Source organism: Balaenoptera physalus (assembly GCF_965194825.1).
Source record: "Balaenoptera physalus genome assembly, chromosome: 18".
NCBI classification, from domain to species: domain Eukaryota; kingdom Metazoa; phylum Chordata; class Mammalia; order Artiodactyla; family Balaenopteridae; genus Balaenoptera; species Balaenoptera physalus.
Genome location: NC_138899.1, coordinates 15,000,161 through 15,017,731, shown reverse-complemented (window position 1 = coordinate 15,017,731; position 17,571 = coordinate 15,000,161). Strand labels below are relative to the sequence as shown.

The window sequence follows — 17,571 nt, the reverse complement described above, 5'->3', positions numbered from 1 at the left end:
TGATAAATGCTTTTGATGTCCAAAACACTTGGAAATGAAAAAGAAAGTCCCCTCAGCCTGAATCACTTAAAAGTAGACAGAATTAAACAACAGAGAAAAACAGCCCCAACGCACAACAGTACTCAATGAGATTAGAGCTCAGATGACCTAACACCATTCTTTAGAAACTCCAAGTCCACAGACAAAACAAAGGCTGTGTAGAAGGTATTTCTGTGGGATTGAAGGTTTGTTTTTTTAAAGACACCTTAAGACAGAGCAATCAATGTGTTAAAAGAAAAGCTGTCTACAAAAACAAAAAAGACATCTTCTGAGATGACTTTGATCCCTTACTCAAATTATTGGCTTAAAGGTACTTGCTTTTAAAGGCTTTGTATCTTCCATAACTGCTCTCTATTGTCCTTGTTAAAGTATTATTTTCACATTATTACTAATCTTTTCTTTGTAAGTAACCACACCTGGCTTTATAAAAAAAAAACAAAAAACGGTGCAGTAAATATTTGTCCTTTGTGGTAATCCGATGCATAATTTAGTTAATCTAGGCTACCATGAGAGGTGATTGTTTCTCTGTTGTGAAATGTGCTCACTCACAGTAAAGGGAATCCACGCCAGATACCTGAACGGCAGCAGGAGAACCACTTACCAAGCATGTCGCTGCTTCGAACCAACCTTGACTGTGTAGCCACTCCTACAGCAGGCGTCACTCCTGTTAACTCAGCCTCCCGATCACAACCACACCTTTCTCTTACAAACGTGGCCTTTTACTTAATTAAGATAACACAGTCAGGCTGAAAAGGCCCATCTCAGCCCCTGTGAAAAGGCCTTGAAAACCAGGCACTTTGCTTTGCGCTGTGAGAACTCTGACGTGACTGTTACGTTACCTGGATGAAATCAAGAAATGTCAGGGGCAGCAAGTCATCCATATGCCCAGTGTCTTTGGAGAAACGATTCAAAATTCTTCCTGCAGGAACAGGATATGAGAAATTACTCATTTCCCCAGACAGGCCCTTTAAGAGAAACAATTCATGAACAAATCAAAACAATATTTTAAATGCATATGTATTTAATATATTATAGATTCATATGAAATAAGCCAATGTCAGTGGTAAAGAAAAAAAATAGACGTTACCTAAAGAGATATTAAAATACCAATGGCACTGAGTGGGCAGTTGAAATTATTGGCCCTTATTTTTAAAGGTGGGGGGGGGGAGAAGATCTTGTGGAAGTATCAGGAAGGGTTGGTGGATTTTAGAATGTTTCGTCCTTTTACATCCATCCTAGTTAAGACTTCAAGTGCTAGAGGTGGTAAACAATTTAAAATTCATAAATTACTCCTAATCGTTACACTAACTTTGATTTATCAGAATTAAGTTTGCTAAGTGATACTTTAAAAAAAAAGAAAACTAATTACAACCTCTCTGCAATTTTTTAATCCCCAGGATGGTGCAGAGCACCTTACATTTTGGGAAATTTGGGATTCTTCCAATTTCCAAGCTGTGCGATTACTACCAGGGCAATAAGTTGTTGTTTTCAGAGGCACACCAAGTGTGAAGAACACACGACTCATGCTTAAGCATCCAAGAAGACCAGAGGGATGGAAGCAGGAAAACAAATATTAATTGATGACTAAAAGATCATTTCTTATTGCTTTTATTTCCCTTCTCAAAATTCACCAAAACAGTATACTCTGAAGGCTGCAGGATTGGAAGATGAGAACTAATTTGTAATAAATATCTGGTCTGTTTAATGATTAAATTCAAAGGCACTGAAGTAACAACACACGCAGGCACGCACACAGCCTACTTTGGGGTAGCAACTCCTGAGAAACGTGTTTATCTAGGCCCCTGAATTTCTTTTGTAATGAAGGCTCCAGGAAGCCAGGCTGCAGGTGAGATGTGGGACCTCTAGGTGCTCTTCCTGACCTCTGTCAGAGGTGACTTCCTCCCGAGGCCCTTCACACCAAGCCCCAGCTGGACCCTGAATGAGCAGAGGCTGGGCGCTGAGGTTCCGCTGCCGGGCTGGGCCGGCTGGGCCGCCCTCCACAGGGCGCCTGGCTCACCGGAAGCACAGGGTGCGCCCAAGCCGGGAGCTGCAGACATTGGAGGCTTTCGCCCTTGGCCAGGCCAGGCCGTTACAGGCCAGGCCTCAATTCTCCTGTCTCAGGCTTAGGAAATACAGACTCCGGAAACTGACTTTTAGTGACACCTTTGGAGGACCAGGGACAAATTTTCGGAGCCTCTAGGAATGCCTGCTTTAGAAGGTGATTCTCAGGATTAAATGGGCTCGTGCAGGTGAAAAGAAGCCAGTCACAATGCCCGGTGAGTTAACAGGTGCTCAACCACCAAGGTGAGATAATGACTATTCCCCCAGGTTCTGCAGCATCATGTCACCTGGGAAAGTCTACTAGGTCCTGTGGGAAGGTCCACTTGTTAAAATGCACTTGCTGATTCAGGAGTGTTGGGGGGAGCTAGAGAGTCTGCATTTCCTCCCAGCTGTCAGGTGACCCCCTTTCTGCTATTTCCCAGATCACACTTCGAGGGGCAAGAAGATGGGAATCATTTAATCAATTCTGCTTTAGGAACATTAAAATCAGATGCACAATTTCCCCACATATTCTTATGCATATTGTGGCCCATTTAGTTATTTTTTACCTTCTCAAAGCAGCAATGCTCAAATAAGGAATATACGCGTCAAAAAATGTTAAAGAGGGCTTCCCTGGTGGTGCAGTGGTTGACAGTCTGCCTGCCAATGCAGGGGACACGGGTTCGAGCCCTGGTCTGGGAAGATCCCACATGCCGCGGAGCAACTGGGCCCATGAGCCACAACTACTGAGCCTGCGCGTCTGGAGCCTGTGCTTCGCAACAAGAGAGGCCACAATAGTGAAAGGCCCGCGCACTGCGATGAAGAGTGGCCCCCGCTTGCCGCAACTAGAGAAAGCCCTCGCACAGAAACGAAGACCCAACACCGCCATAAATATATAAATAAATAAATAAATTTATAAAAAAAAAATGTTAAAGACATAGTTTAAATTCTTGTGATTTCTTCAATGGAAAAATACAACTTTTTAACGTAGGCAGAATTTGGAAACAAGTACAATTTGTCTTAGAAAGTGTTAAGAGATATTGGCTACTCAGGGATGAACAGTATGTGTCAACCACCCCTTTACCATTCACCAGATGTGGGAGTCATAAGGTCTGAGAGACCAAGGGTTGGCAAAGAGTATAAAATACAAGCAAAGCAAAAACAATGAGAAAAACCCATCTCCCCTCGTAGCAACTACAGAAACTGAACAGAAAGTCAAAGATCATCAAAAAAACTAAACTCTTATTCACCAATGAGCTAAGTATAGAAAATGTGAGATCAAAAAGTTCAATAGTTACTTCTTCTTATTCTTCTTTTTATTTATTTATTTATTTTTTTTGGCGGGGGTTGCTGCCTTGGGTCTTCATTGCTGCGCGCGGGCTTTCTCTAGTTGCGGTGAGCGGGGTCTACACTTCGTTGTGGTGCGTGGGCTTCTCTTTGCAGTGGCTTCTCTTCTTGCGGAGCACAAGCTCTAGGCGCACGGGCTTCAGTACTTGCAGCACGCGGGCTCAGTAGTTGTGGCGCATGGGCTTAGTTGCTCCAGGGCATGTGGAATCTTCCCAAACCAGGGATCGAACCCGTGTCCCCTGCATTGGCAGGTGGATTCTTAACCACTGCGCCACGAGGGAAGTCCTCAACAGTTACTTCTTTGCACTAAGAAATATTAAGAGAACGAATGGTGTTTGCAGAATATTTCACCTGGCTCTGAAATAGACTGTTGTAACCAGAGGTGTGATTCCAAGTTCATGGCCTCATAGTACTACACTTTTCTCAAAACTCTCCAAATGAAATCCTAATGATGAATTCGCTTCACACACATGCCATGACTCTTCACCCAAATGACACGTGGCCCCTGCTGGAGTATCTCCAGGGAGGTAGAGGGAAGGGCAGTTCACGTGAACATGGGGAACCCAATGCATTTTCAGACCGCTCTGTTAAACAGGGCTTTCTTACATTAAACCAAATCTTGCCTTCCTGGAACATCCAAGCTGTGCTGCTTATTCTGCCCTTATAACCACACAAAGTGAACCTAATTTCTCTTGATATGACAGCCTTTCAAATACTTGAATGAAGTGAATCATATCCTTTCCAGCAACTACTCCTTGGTGCCTCAATGATCCCTCATAAAGCTCGGTGTCCTGTCTTGGTTTCTGCCTCTTGTCCAGACTCAGATGGACAGTCTCAGTTAATGCCTTGTGCCCAGTATTAAAATCAATACCCCAGGTACTGCTTGATTACCTTAGGGTAAAGTGGTATCACCACCTCTCCCATCTTGCATATCCAAGCACAGAGCCAACAATCACGATAAATTCTGGTGGCCAGGTCACATTTTAGATGTGGGTATAATGAATACCCACATCGCTCCCATCTGTACTACATAGGAAGATATTGGGGACCAACATGCAGTATGTATAAACAACTCTAAGAGTGTACCTCTTCTGACCCAGAAATTCCATTTCTAGGAACATATACCCAGGAGTTAACGAGTGCATCAAAGATATTCAGTGTGGCACATTTGGCAAGTCAGAAGTAGAAAACAACCTGAACAAGCCTGAAACAAGTCTATAATGTATTATGTGCAATTTTAATTTTTTCTCTCCCCAGGGGAAGCCAACTCACTGACCGGCCACCTAGTCATTCCGATTTCCCCTCTCAAGCAATACAAGGCCAGGAGAGAAGCCCGGAAAGTGAACCAGCCTCGCCCTACCCAGCAAAGATCAGAGGCAAAGTGGCTTTGGGCATGAGCCTTGTGACAATGGCCCCAGCTCCCATGAGGACCCCAGTTCCCAGCTTCAGTTACAGGAAACTCAGCATCGTTCCAGCTCCAGGAGATGCCCATTTCCTTTCCATCAAGGTCTCCTCGTCTGAACTAACTTGTGTAGATTCTGCCCCTAGCAACCCAAAAGCCTAGACTAGAACAAGCGCCACATGTCCAACAAGAGACTTGCTTTCTAAAATTAGTTGGGGGAATTGTACAGTTAAATTTTCGAATTACTAATTACCCTTTTAAGTAACAAAACTAACCTTTTTTATTTTGAGCATTAATAGTTAAACTGTTTTTAAACATGGCAATAGCCTTTGGGGCTGCTTAAGGCTACTGAAGTTGCACTCCAACCTCCACCCAACTACTTTTTAAAAAAAAATATTTTTATAATACCGTGCTTTCAGCTGATACATTGTGCTATTGCGCAGAGCTTGCCACCAACTTCCATTTTTCCTTTTAGAGCTGAGGACTGAGGAAACCCTACATCCAAGGAGAGCCAAAAAGAAGACTCCACACACTCTCAGCAAAGACATAAGTGATTCTCATGTTTAAAGGCATAGATTTTCTGACAGTTTGGTGAGGGACTGTTTCAGCGAGCTTCCAGATTCCACCTGGGGTCTGGGTACATTCTCAGAACATATCATAGTATAATCTATTTAGTGGTTTGACTACTTTTCATGTATATTAGTCTTGAGTTTACATCTAGATTATACACCCTTTGTAAACATGGACCACATTTCTCACACAATCTATAACAAAATGCAAAGTGCTGGGCAAGGCAGAAGGTGGGGTTTACTAATAAAACACCACAAAGGCACTGGCTTTCCAACCTTCTTTTTTAAAATAGGAACTCTTCTGTGTAGATACACTCTTACACAAAAACCTAAAACAAATCTACGTAATGAATTATTTCAAACGGGGCTCATCCTGAAGGGAGATATATAGTAAGACCTGGAACCCACTTAGTGACCATCTTGTACATGTCAATCGGGGGCACAGTTGGAAAGATTAATTCTGATCACTACGGAGTCCACCAGCACTCTAGTCGTGTTCGATGTATAAACACAGGGGTGAAAGTTCCAGGACCTTGAAGGCTCCTGTGCATCCAAGTGAAGTTTGATCACAAAGAGCCCAAGACACACAAAACAATGCTTCTAAGCTATAATCTGTATGAAAATCTCCAAGGCACCTGGATTAAAATGTAACTTCTCAAGAGCTCTGTCTGGGTGAGGTCTGAGATTCCTGATTTCTAAGAACTCCCAGGGTAATGTTGATGCTGGCTGGTCAAAGGACCACACTGTGAGTAACAAGGAACAACCTGAACGTTTCTGATGATGTTCTGTCTCAAGAACCTTTAATCGGGTTTTATCAACATGTACAATTATGTCCCCTGTATTTATTTATTTTGGCCGAGTGGCTCAGCAGGGATTGAACCCGGGCCCTGGGCAATGAAGTCGCAGAGCCCTAACTACTGGATTGACAGGGAATTCTAACGGCCCCTTGAAATTCCATTCTTTGCTTCCAGAAGCTAATAACCACTTGTCTCCATTTTAGTCACAGAAACTGAATTATAATATAGACATTATTAAGGCAGGAGTTTTACCCGTTTCATTCACTGCTGTTACCCCAGTGCCTGGACCAATGCCTCACATACAGAGGGTGCTTGAGCATATTCTGTATGAATCTATACAACGAGCCTTTCTATAAGTAAATGGTTTGTTTCCAAATCTCAATATCTATTGCTATTTCATGCACTCTCTTCTGCTGGGTGTTGTTTTCCAACCTGGGGAAACGCATGGGGAAATACACATGAAGTGTCTGGTTCGCCATACTCTTACCAGCAAAGGCCATTAACAATTCCTGGGAAATAAAAATAGAATCTGGGTCATAAAACCAAGTCCAACCTTTTTTCTTTTCCTTTGTGCTTAATCAAGTTTCACTTGCTCACACACTGCCTCGTGCAGCTTGCCGGCCCTGCACCCGGCCCTTCAGATCAGAGTCCCCGGTGCGAAGTGGCCGCGCCGACACCTCAGCTCGGCGGCCCGCGTGCAGAGACGCTGGGCCCGGCACCGCGATCCAAGATGCTGGTGGCACAGGCGAAGACGGGGCCACGGCAGCAGTGGGTGACACCAGGCAGTGTCACTGACTTGCAGGCTTAGGCAGGGCCAGGCTAATGGGTTCTCATGGAGGAAACACAGCCTGAGCGCTTAGAAGGAGACCAGAGGACGGACTGACGGAGAGCGGAATTTGTCCGGGTGGAAGGACAAATATTTGCCCAGCTGGAGAGCTAAGACAGGGGAGAACCTGTGTGCGAACGGGCGTGGAGAAGAGTGTAGTGTTAAGGGGCCTCTGCTGAAAACTGCCTAGAGTCACAAAGAGGTCTGACTTCTCTTGTCAAAGCCGTGGTTGTGAGGAGGAAGTCCTGAGGAGGGGGCCTGGTGGAGCGAGCGTGCATCTTACACATCCGACCCAGGCCAGAGAGAGTCTGAGAGCTCCCAGCCGACAGCCGAGGACCAATTCTGTCTTGGCCTCTGTGCCCACAGACAAACCCTGCACAGGTTCACCAGGCTGCCTGTGCTACACACCAGAGATCTGGTGGGATTTTTTTCTTGTGGTCGTTCTGCTTGGTTTCTAGAACACCACCAACACCACATGAGCACCAAGTAAGTGCCGGAAACTACGTACGCATCATCTCAAAACTATGAGCGAGATGTTGTCCCCATTTTACACAAGAGGCAGCTTAAGCTTAGAGGCAGGAGGAAATTAATTCAATGACACTCGGCTGTAAAGTAGCCAGGTTGGGACTTGCACCCAGGGTTACGGAGACGAAGAAAATTCACGTCGTCCCATCTATGACACAGAGCTATTTTACTGGACACATCTGAAAACTCTATTCAAAATGTACTAATAAGGATGAGACAGTAAAATCATAGGCAGGGCTGGTGTTAAGCTGGTATGAACGGTGATCGTCAAACTGGCCTTTGACAGCCCAGCCCCTTCTGATTGGCTAACGTTGAATCCATTAGCATCCACTGGACGCTGAATGCTTTGAGTATTAGAAGAGTTAGAAGAGTTCCAGGAATTCTCTCTTGGCTAACCATAATTAAAGCAAAACATTTAAAATAACCCCACCTCAAAATTAAATTATACAAGTTATTGAAGATGGAATGAATGCATTAACAAGTGAACAAATGACTGAAAAAGAATGAATGAGGACAGAAGCAAAGTCCAGGGCTTGAGAGCCACCTCATTCCAGGCCTTACCCTGTCCTGTGACACAGGGCAAGTCACATCAGGCACTGCTAAGTTTGGAAGGGGACTGACCTTGAAGGAGTGGATACACCCCACAAATTGACACAGAAAACCGTGTTGCTGCAGCCGCCATGATATTTTACATCTCCTAAGCATTGGGGGGGAAAGGTCAGGAAGCTAGACCAGGCTAGTTCCTTTACCGCTGGATCTCGTGCACATGTCATGCAGGAGTTTGGCTCACAGCTCATATAAGGTCAGGAATGGACAGCAAAAGGCAGAAAAATCTCTAAGACAGCGGCTCTGAAACACTGCAGGTTTGGTGAAACCTACAGAGCGTGTCCACTGGAAAATGCCCATGTGCGCAGTTTGCATGATTTCAGGGGATACCTAAACCATGAACCACAGGAAGTGGGGTGGCCATGAGAGACGTGGGCCAGGTGAGAACTGCCGATTCTGAGGGAACAGGACACCACCTATCACGGGGCTCCTCCTGCCACAGGAATGCACCACTCTGTCTCTAAGGTCTTTGTTTCCTGGCCCAGTGCACCTTGGCCACCTTTTAAGGTAAAATGCGCAGTCTCTATCTCATATCTCCCGAAGAATGGGGATTGGAGGGGGTTTGGGGTGGGGGGAACGTGGAGCAGTCTCACCTGGGGAATGTGCTCCCACAGAGATGCAGGCAAAACCACCTATTAATAAAGCTTTCATCTAAGCAGAGAAGTCCCACTTCCACAAAGGCACATATCAGGAAGTTACCATTCAACATGCGAAATCAACCCGTCCCATCTCTAATACACGTACAAGGACATGTAATGCTCAGAAACAGGACAGCAAAACATTTGGTGTGAGAATGTGACTAAACTTTAAGACAATCGTCCCTCCCACTACCCACCCAATGTAAAGTGACTGAAGGTGAGCTGGAGTGGGATCAACCAACACCCAAATCTGATCTCAGCTGATCTCCAGCGTATCGTGTGAATATCTGGGGACCACCAACAGATGTTACACAAATGTGGTTGGGTTGTATTAAGTGTAAGTGCGTGGACCTTTGTTGGGGGGAAAAAACTGCAAAGTAAGAACACCATTACAAAGGAGGGGGTGAAAAAATTTATACAAATAAGAAACAAATCACAGGCATAGAAAACAATCTTATGGTTAACCAAAAGGACAGGGGGATAAACTAGGGCTAGGAGTTTGGGATTAACAGATACACACTACTAAATACAAAACAGATAAACAATAAAGACCTACTGTATAGCACAGGGCACTACGTTCAATATCTTATAATAACCTATAATGGAAAAGAACCTCAAAAAAGATAGATACCTAGATAGATAGATATGCATACACAAATAACTGAATCGCTTTGCAGTACACCTAAAACTAATACAACACTGTATGTCAACTATACTTCAATGATTTTTTTAAAAGAAAAATAAAGGAGGGGAAAAAATCATTTTCAACTACTGTACTCCTTTCAAAAATCAGATAAAAGTGATAAGTGGAAATATTGCTCTAAGAGTTATAATTGTATGTATTCTATTGTCAGTTATAAAAAGCTTAGGAGACACATTATCTCTTAGCCAAACGACGGAATCATGACCGATTCAAAAACCCCGCAAGTCCCTTCCAGGCCATCTTCTGCCCTCTCTACACCCGTCATCTAGTTTCTAAAACCAATAGCCAGCTTTCCCTCCATCCTCACTCATCCTGACCTTTTCTGTAGCAGATAACGCTTCTAACGACCTTCTTTTTGAAATAGTCCTGTATGCTGGTTTCTGGGATATACTGGTTTTTTTCTTTGAGTATCTCTCGTCATTCCTGCGACCTGGCTTGTTGCCAAAATGCAACTCCCCCTGCCCCCCACCCCGTATTTGGAACTCTATCCCCACAATGATCATCTCCTACCTCTTCTGCTGTCATCTGTTCTCTAAGGGCAGTGACACCCAAAGCAGACCGGCCCCACTGTCCCTCCATCGTCAGTGTGTCCAGCTGGTGGATCTCTCCCCCTGGACATCTCACGTGCGTGTACACGGTGACACATTATGAAATTAGGAAGCTGATCCACTGGTATAAAATGTCTAACATAGCCCAATGACTAGCTTAAAAAGAGTTTCAACATAAAAAGAAAACCTTTCCAGACTTCTGCTGAATTTTGATTCCTAAAACTTTTGCATGTTAAAAGAAAAACTGAAACCCCAATTGGTACGGGTTTTTGATACTTTGAGACAGTCTCTGAGCTTTGAGCAACCACAGAGGTCGGCGTGTCAGCACTAAGGCAGGTACAACAAGGACAGAGCTGACTTCCCCAGCGCCAGGGGGGGTTTTTACATCATATAACTTAATCAGAACACAAACTGTTCTCAGATTCCGCGGGAGGTAATTAAACACCAATTCAATGTCAATTAATCACAATCAAATAAGAGTCTGTCAGAGAAGAACTCTATACACATGGAGGCTATTTAATGGTCAAATACTTGGCAGGATCTTAGTTAAACAATGATTCATTAAGCCTCCTCTACCACACAATAGCCAGGCTGAACTCCAAGTGAAAAAAATCAAAACTCTTTTGTTCCCCCATAAAAAGACATCAAATGCCTGTGCATGATATTCCTTCCTTCCCCACTTAGCAGGCAGCTCAATCTGCATGATTCAGGATGTGCTGGGCTAGTCCTGGGCAGGAGGGCGTATGCAAGTCCTCCTGAGTTCTATTCTCAATACCATACCTAAGCAACTCTCTTCTTCCCAAAGGAAAAGTAAAGAGCTGCACGGTTGCCCACATACTTAAAATATTTATTCACTCTGAGCAGGGAAAAGAATAAGAGACAGGGAACCTACCTTCCACCTGAAGGAAAGAAAGGCAAGCTATGGCCACTTCTCCCAGGGCAGATAATTAGCCGCCATAAAAGCCCTTGATCCACACAACTGCCGTCCAGCAAAAACCTGTTCAAACATTTGTGGTTTCCTGCACCTCCCTAATCAATTTGCTTCCTTTAAGTTACTCGTCCCTTCAGAACACAACTCCCCAAGAAAACCCAGAGGACTAACACAACACTGTAAATCAACTATACTCCAATAAAAATTAATTTTAAAAAAAGGAAAGAAAACCCAGAGGGCCATTTTAAGTTTGGTTGATAATTCCCAGAGACTTTTCCCCAAGTTTCTTAGATGAACTGCTACTTTCCTGCAAGTTCATTTCTTCCTAAGGGTGAAGTATCAAGGAAAACGACATTGGTCTCTATTTGCCGGGGGTTTTTTCCCCCACACACTAGCAGTATAAGCACTTCCATAGTTTCACTAATGCTGCTATTTTTAAAGTGCATGATTTCTACCCTTCATTGTGGACTCAGATATGAATTAGAAATCTTAGAGTTGGCTGATAATGGGTTTTATGGTGTTGTAGTACAGGTGCTGCTGAAGATTCTACTTGCATCTTTAGAGAGGGGTTCGTAGTCCAGCTTTATGAAATGCTGTATCGTTACTAGTTTTATCATGCACTTAAAAATAAAATTGTGAAAGTGAACGTGTAAAATTAATTGTATTTCTCTTTATTTAATAACAAAATATGTACTAGGAAATATTTTTAGAAGGGGAAGTGTCTCGTGAAAAATTCTGAATTTTGATATATCTCACCCCCCAACTGAATTTATTATAATTGATAAAAGATAAATACACGTGACATTGTTTTCCATAAGAAAGTCTAGAAACTTCATGTAAAACTTATTAGCACAATGTATTCTAACTCTGCTCATAAACTGGGAGATACAAAAAAAAGATGCACTATTACTGGGTCTCATTGGACACAAAATATTAAATTCATATGCAAACCATAACAGTGAATGTAGGATATACTGTATATTTATAATTTCAAAAAACATATAAAATCTGAGTCCAAAACTGCTAAGTCTTAACACAGTAACAAAAAAATAAATCAATAAATCATTAAAAAATTGACCTTAATTATAAATATTAAATCTGTTTTTGTGATCCCTCAGGCATAAACTCACATTTTGTTTTATGTTGCTCTAATAGGACACAAGGATAACAGCCCTGCATGTGTTTATTTCTCAGCTACACTATGACATATAATGATTTTGAAAAGGAAAGTCACACTGTGTCTGTACATAAAAATAGGAAAACAAATTTTCCTGCAAATATAAGCAGTTTTATCAGCCTATCAAAGTGAGGCCAAAAAGTAGATTTATTCACATTAAGTGCTGACAGGAGCGAAACATTTCAGCAGTAAATAAAGTACACTGTAACCCAATCGTCAAATCAATAAAGTCATTAAAAATAGGCTCCATTCTTCAACGAAATGGTGAGTTGAAGGGAAAAAATAATATTCGGTCGCAATGGAGAATGTATCTCCAACACATCTGACAGTAACTGATCTGGACCCTGTCTTCTCCCCTGTGCCTAGAAAAAAAGTCTTTGGGTTTCTTATCTTTCTTCATCTGTATTTAGCCATGTAAACTGCCAGACGGCACTTTCAGCTTCCCTACAGGCATCCTATAAATACAAATAAGAAAATATGTAATTTTTCTTCTTCTTATTCTAGGCCCCAAACTGACAAAATATTATCACTTTTGTAGACTCTTGCAAATAGGCACACTAGCACTGGGCAGAAATGTGCTGAGATTATAATATCCATTTATCTAAACTGCCAGCATATAACAAAATTCGGGTGGGGTGCTTGCCACCTAAATTAATTTACTACTTGAAAGAGACTTCTTAAGTCAAGCCTGTTAAAAGGGAAACAGGAAAGGAGTTACAAAACAGTAAATAAATCTAAACATGGTTCGCATTTGAACTAATTTTCAAGTGAAGGATTAAAAAGAGGCAACAAGAGGAGACCAGCAACAAAGAAACCTGCACTCAGAGCGCAAGATCCGCACGGGCATCTTGTTTTCAGGGAACTGTTGCCCAACTGTTTGGGGGACGCAGCCCTTGCTGCCATAGAGGACTGGCATCCAAAGCCACCTCCTATGATTTACTCAAGAAAATAAAGGATTCGACCACCTTGCACCTGTTACAATAGCTACCATCAAAAACAAATCAAAAAACAGCAAGTGCTGGCGACGATGTGGAACATTTGGAACTCTGTTCACTCTGAGACTCTAAAATGGTGCAGCTGCTATGCAAGAAGTATGGCAGTTCCTCAAAAAAAAAAATGAAACACAGAATTACCGCATGACCCAGTAATTCCACTTCTGGGGATGCACCCAAGAGAACTGAAGGCAGGGTCTTGAAGAGATGCTTGTACACCTGTGTTCATAGCAGCAGTGTTCACAATCGCCAAAAGGTGGAAGCAACCCTAAGTGCCAACTGATAGATGAATGGAAAAACAACATGTGGCGTGTATACACACAGTAGAGTATTATTCATCCTCAAGCATGGAAATTCTGACACATGCACAACACGGATGAACCTGGAGGACAACATGCTAAGTGAAATAAGCCAGACACAGAAGGTCAAATACTGAAAGATTCCACTTGCATAAGGTACCTAGAACAGTCAAATTCATAGACAGAAAGGAGAATGGTGGTTGGCAGGGGGGTGGGCACAGGGAGTTAGTTGTGGGTTCAGAGTTTCAGTTTGGGAAGACGAAAAAACTCTGAAGATGGATGGTGCTGGAAGTTGCACAACAGTGAGAATGTACTTAATGCCACTGAGCATAAGTAAAAATGAATAAGATGGTACATTTAATGTTCTATGTATTTTACCATAACTTTTTTTTTTTAAGTTTTTTCCTTTGTGATGAGAACTCTTTTTTTTTTAATTTTTATTTATTTATTTATGGCTGTGTTGGGTCTTCGTTTCTGTGCGAGGGCTTTCTCTAGTTGTGGCAAGTGGGAGCCACTCTTCATCGTGGTGCGCGGGCCTCTCACTATCGCAGCCTCTCCTGTTGCGGAGCACAGGCTCCAGACGCGCAGGCTCAGTAATTGTGGCTCACGGGCCCAGCCGCTCCGCGGCATGTGGGATCTTCCCAGACCAGGGCTCGAACCCGTGTCCCCTGCATTGGCAGGCTAATTCTCAACCACTGCGCCACCAGGGAAGCCCTACCATAACTTTTTTAAAATAAAAAGAGAAGAGAAGATTCAAGCTGATCCTTCTCTCAGAATCCATTCCATCTGTCTCGCCCATCTGCTCCTGTTGCCCGTATTAAAAATGTCAGCTCCACATGTACTCGTGCACCCGAAGTGCCAGGGCCAAGGGAGAGGTGCCTGTTGGGCCAGCCACCTCTGTCACCATCCTGGTGAGGAAGACAGAGGCTTGGGCACTTACAGGGATCAAGAGGCCCCAGGTCCCATCTAGCACACCAACGGAGGAGAACCGTCTCTCAGGAGGTTAAGGAGAACAGAGCAAAGATGAAGAACATCTGCCAGGGTGGAAATGAGCAGAGGGCCAGGCTGCCTGCTGGTGGCAGAGAAGAGTGCCAGAGAGACACAAATGCCACCCACCACCAAAAAGTGAAGAAAAGGAGACAGAACAGAATGTGTAAACATTTTAGTCTTCAAAACATGGCTACAATGCTGTAGCAATTTACCTTTTTTCAAAAATACTTCACACAATGAATAAACATTCTTGATGCTCCCCCACCCCGTTTATAAACTCGCCAAGACCTTGAAAAGCCTTTCAAGATGCAAAAGATATGTAAGTCAACTATACTTCAATAAAATTTTTTTGAAAAAGATGCAAAAGATCAGCATAAATGGAATCCAGCCCCACTGGATGACGTGGCTAAATCAACACAACCAGGATTCACTTAAAGCCTCCCGATCTGTATAATTTCAAGGCAAGGACAACCCCGTCAGAACCCTACAGACAGTTCCTGGGTTGGTCATCAACACCCAGAAGCATGATTAAGAGCCTTTTAGAAGTGCCAACAGCCTTTGCCCTCTGTGAAGTGATATAACTTAAAAACAGAAAGCAAAGGGGGAAAACACCAAAATAAATCTAAATAAACAGAAGATGACAGCGAGTATATACATTCTCTGTACTTCCAGGGCATGTGTCTCCCGGAATAAAGAGCAAAGAGAGATATATCATTAGATCATGTGAGGTGAGGATGGGCCAAGCGTTGAGTTCAAAGGAGAAAAAAACCACAGGGTACGCCAGAAGAGAGTATCTAGGAACATGTATTAAGGGAAGGGTGATCCTGAGAACCACTTAAAGGATGGAAAGGAGCCTTGAAGCTCGGTGGGCAGGAATAAAAGACCCACCAAACAAACGCCTGGAGGAGGGTGGGGTAAGGGGTGAAGGTGGCAGCACCAAATGCCGAAGGCAACGCCACACAGGGGTTACTCCTAGGGCCCTGGGGCCTCTCTTTCAGAATACATGTAACACAGACTTCCCTGGTGGCGCAGTGGTTAAGAATCTGCCTGCCAATGCAGGGGACACGGGTTCAAGCCCTGGTCCGCGAAGATCCCACATGCCGCGGAGCAACTAAGCCCGAGCGCCACAACTACTGAGCCTGCGCTCTAGAGCCCGCAAGCCACAACTACTGAGCCCGAGTGCCACAACTACTGAAGCCCACACGCCTAGAGCCTGTGCTCCGCAGCAAGAGAGCCCACTGCAATGAGAAGCCCGCGCACCGCAATGAAGAGTAGCCCCCACTCGCCGCAACTAAAAGAAAAGCCACGTGTAGCGACGAAGATCCAACGCAGCCAAAACTTTATTAATTAATTAATTAAAAGAAGAATACATGTAACAGGTCTGATTGTGTTCAAACTTTGGATAGCACATGGCATCTGTTTTCATTTATATCTTTAAAAGGCAATAAGTAAAATCACTAGCTAATGTATTTTTTTTAACCACATATACACAAAATTGCTAATATTTTCTCCCTTATGCAGAAACTGTTTGAAAACCTCTGAACAAGCCTTGGTAGAACTTAGTAGTGAAGACTTAGCATCCAGCAGAAAACACCAGCATCATTCTGAGCATGACGCCATTTTAAAGGGTTTCTTATCATATGATATTTAATTTAGACCCTTAGGCAAAGTAAAAGGGAAGAATACTATCAGAACCAAAGGAAATTAAATGAGGAGCAAGGAAATACAGTTCTACAAACTCAACACAAAAGTTTCTTCCCTGAACCCTACCATTTCAGAATCAGGTAAAATCCTAATAATATCCATAATTCTCATTGGAAAAATCAAGATGTTGCTAGCATTCAAAACGCCAATATTAGAAGGAGAAAATATTTTGACAATTATATTCAATTTAGATTTTCATTCATTAGGCATAAAAACTACCTATACCTACTGTGTGCAATTGCAGAGATCTAATGCTAAAAAGCAACCTGAAGCCAATACTGATCTCAGAGATATAAAATATAAACATTATATTTTAAAAAACCACCAGTTCCAATGGGTAAAAGAACATTAGGTATGAAAGCACCTGTAGCTAAATGTCAACGTGGGCTTTAAAATACATTTAGCGAAATCAAAACTCAATGGATTTTTTTAAAATGTTGGTAAATCGTGACTTTTCAGACACAATTCAATGTGAAGCTCATTAAATGGAAAAATGAATTGATAATTTTGGAAATATTTAAGGGACAGCAAGGCTTTTATTCTCAGGAGAGTTCTCAAATTAAAAACAAACCAAAAAGGCTAGGTAACTGGATTGAGCAGACAGCCAGTGTTGCTGAGGGTATACCCAGCATGAACTGGCAGCATCGAGAACCTAAGCCAAGTTAGATTCTTGAGGTCACTGATGACAAGGCTGGATTCCTCGAAGGAGATCCAGCCTCAGGCTGACTGAAGGCAAACGGTACCTCTCCAAACAGGCCAACCTGGAGAAGATGGAGAACTCCATGTCCTTTGGGCTAAATTCACTAAGCTTAAAGGCAATTCCTTTCAACTCTCTCGCCGAAGGGTGGCTGATATGCTGGAGAGAAAGACGAAAGGGAGAATCAAGCACTTTAAAAGGTAACAAGGCACAGGGAATGCCCAAGAGCATGGAGGCATGAGGCCCGAGCTGCCAGCAACCGAGCTGGTTAACAACTCACTGCTCTGCTAGGAAGGTCCCCAGGTTAGTGAGGAAAGCACCACAGGCTTCTGGATGGGTAAAACCCAGAGCTGGGCTAGGGTTAAGGTCAAGTTTATACCTCGCGTGGTTTGCTCTGTAGAGAACACTCTGTGTTCAGAGTAGGTATGAAGGTACGAGGGACGGTTTCTTTTCAAGGCTGTCACTTCACACAACTACCTGCCTTTCCTCACTTTCCTCCTTCCACCACAAGTCCCACCCGGAAGACATCTGCGGTAGGGAATTGAAGCAAGAAAACATCTACTGATTGCTTTTACAACGTTGATCCATGATGCCATAACCCAAATGCATGATCCTTAAAACATTCGGGTAAGAACTTCAAAGAAGGCCTTTTGTGTCTGAGACGTTCGTAGCAGAAGAAAGCTTCTGCGGCTCCTGCCTCTGCTGATTCTTCTATACAGCCTCAACTATTGAGGGCGCTTC

General features: G+C 43.3%; 1 protein-coding gene across 4 annotated transcripts in view; it reads right to left on the bottom strand.

The window, feature by feature from the left end:
- The window catches only part of ABCC4 (ATP binding cassette subfamily C member 4 (PEL blood group)), a 218,850-nt gene that overhangs the window by 68,273 nt on the left and 133,006 nt on the right, over positions 1-17,571 (bottom strand). For all 4 annotated transcript variants that reach the window (XM_082434600.1, XM_082434599.1, XM_082434598.1 and 1 more), the window contains one exon: positions 879-958. In XM_082434600.1, coding sequence (XP_082290726.1) covers positions 879-958 — 80 coding nt within the window. The remainder of the gene's footprint in view (positions 1-878; positions 959-17,571) is intronic.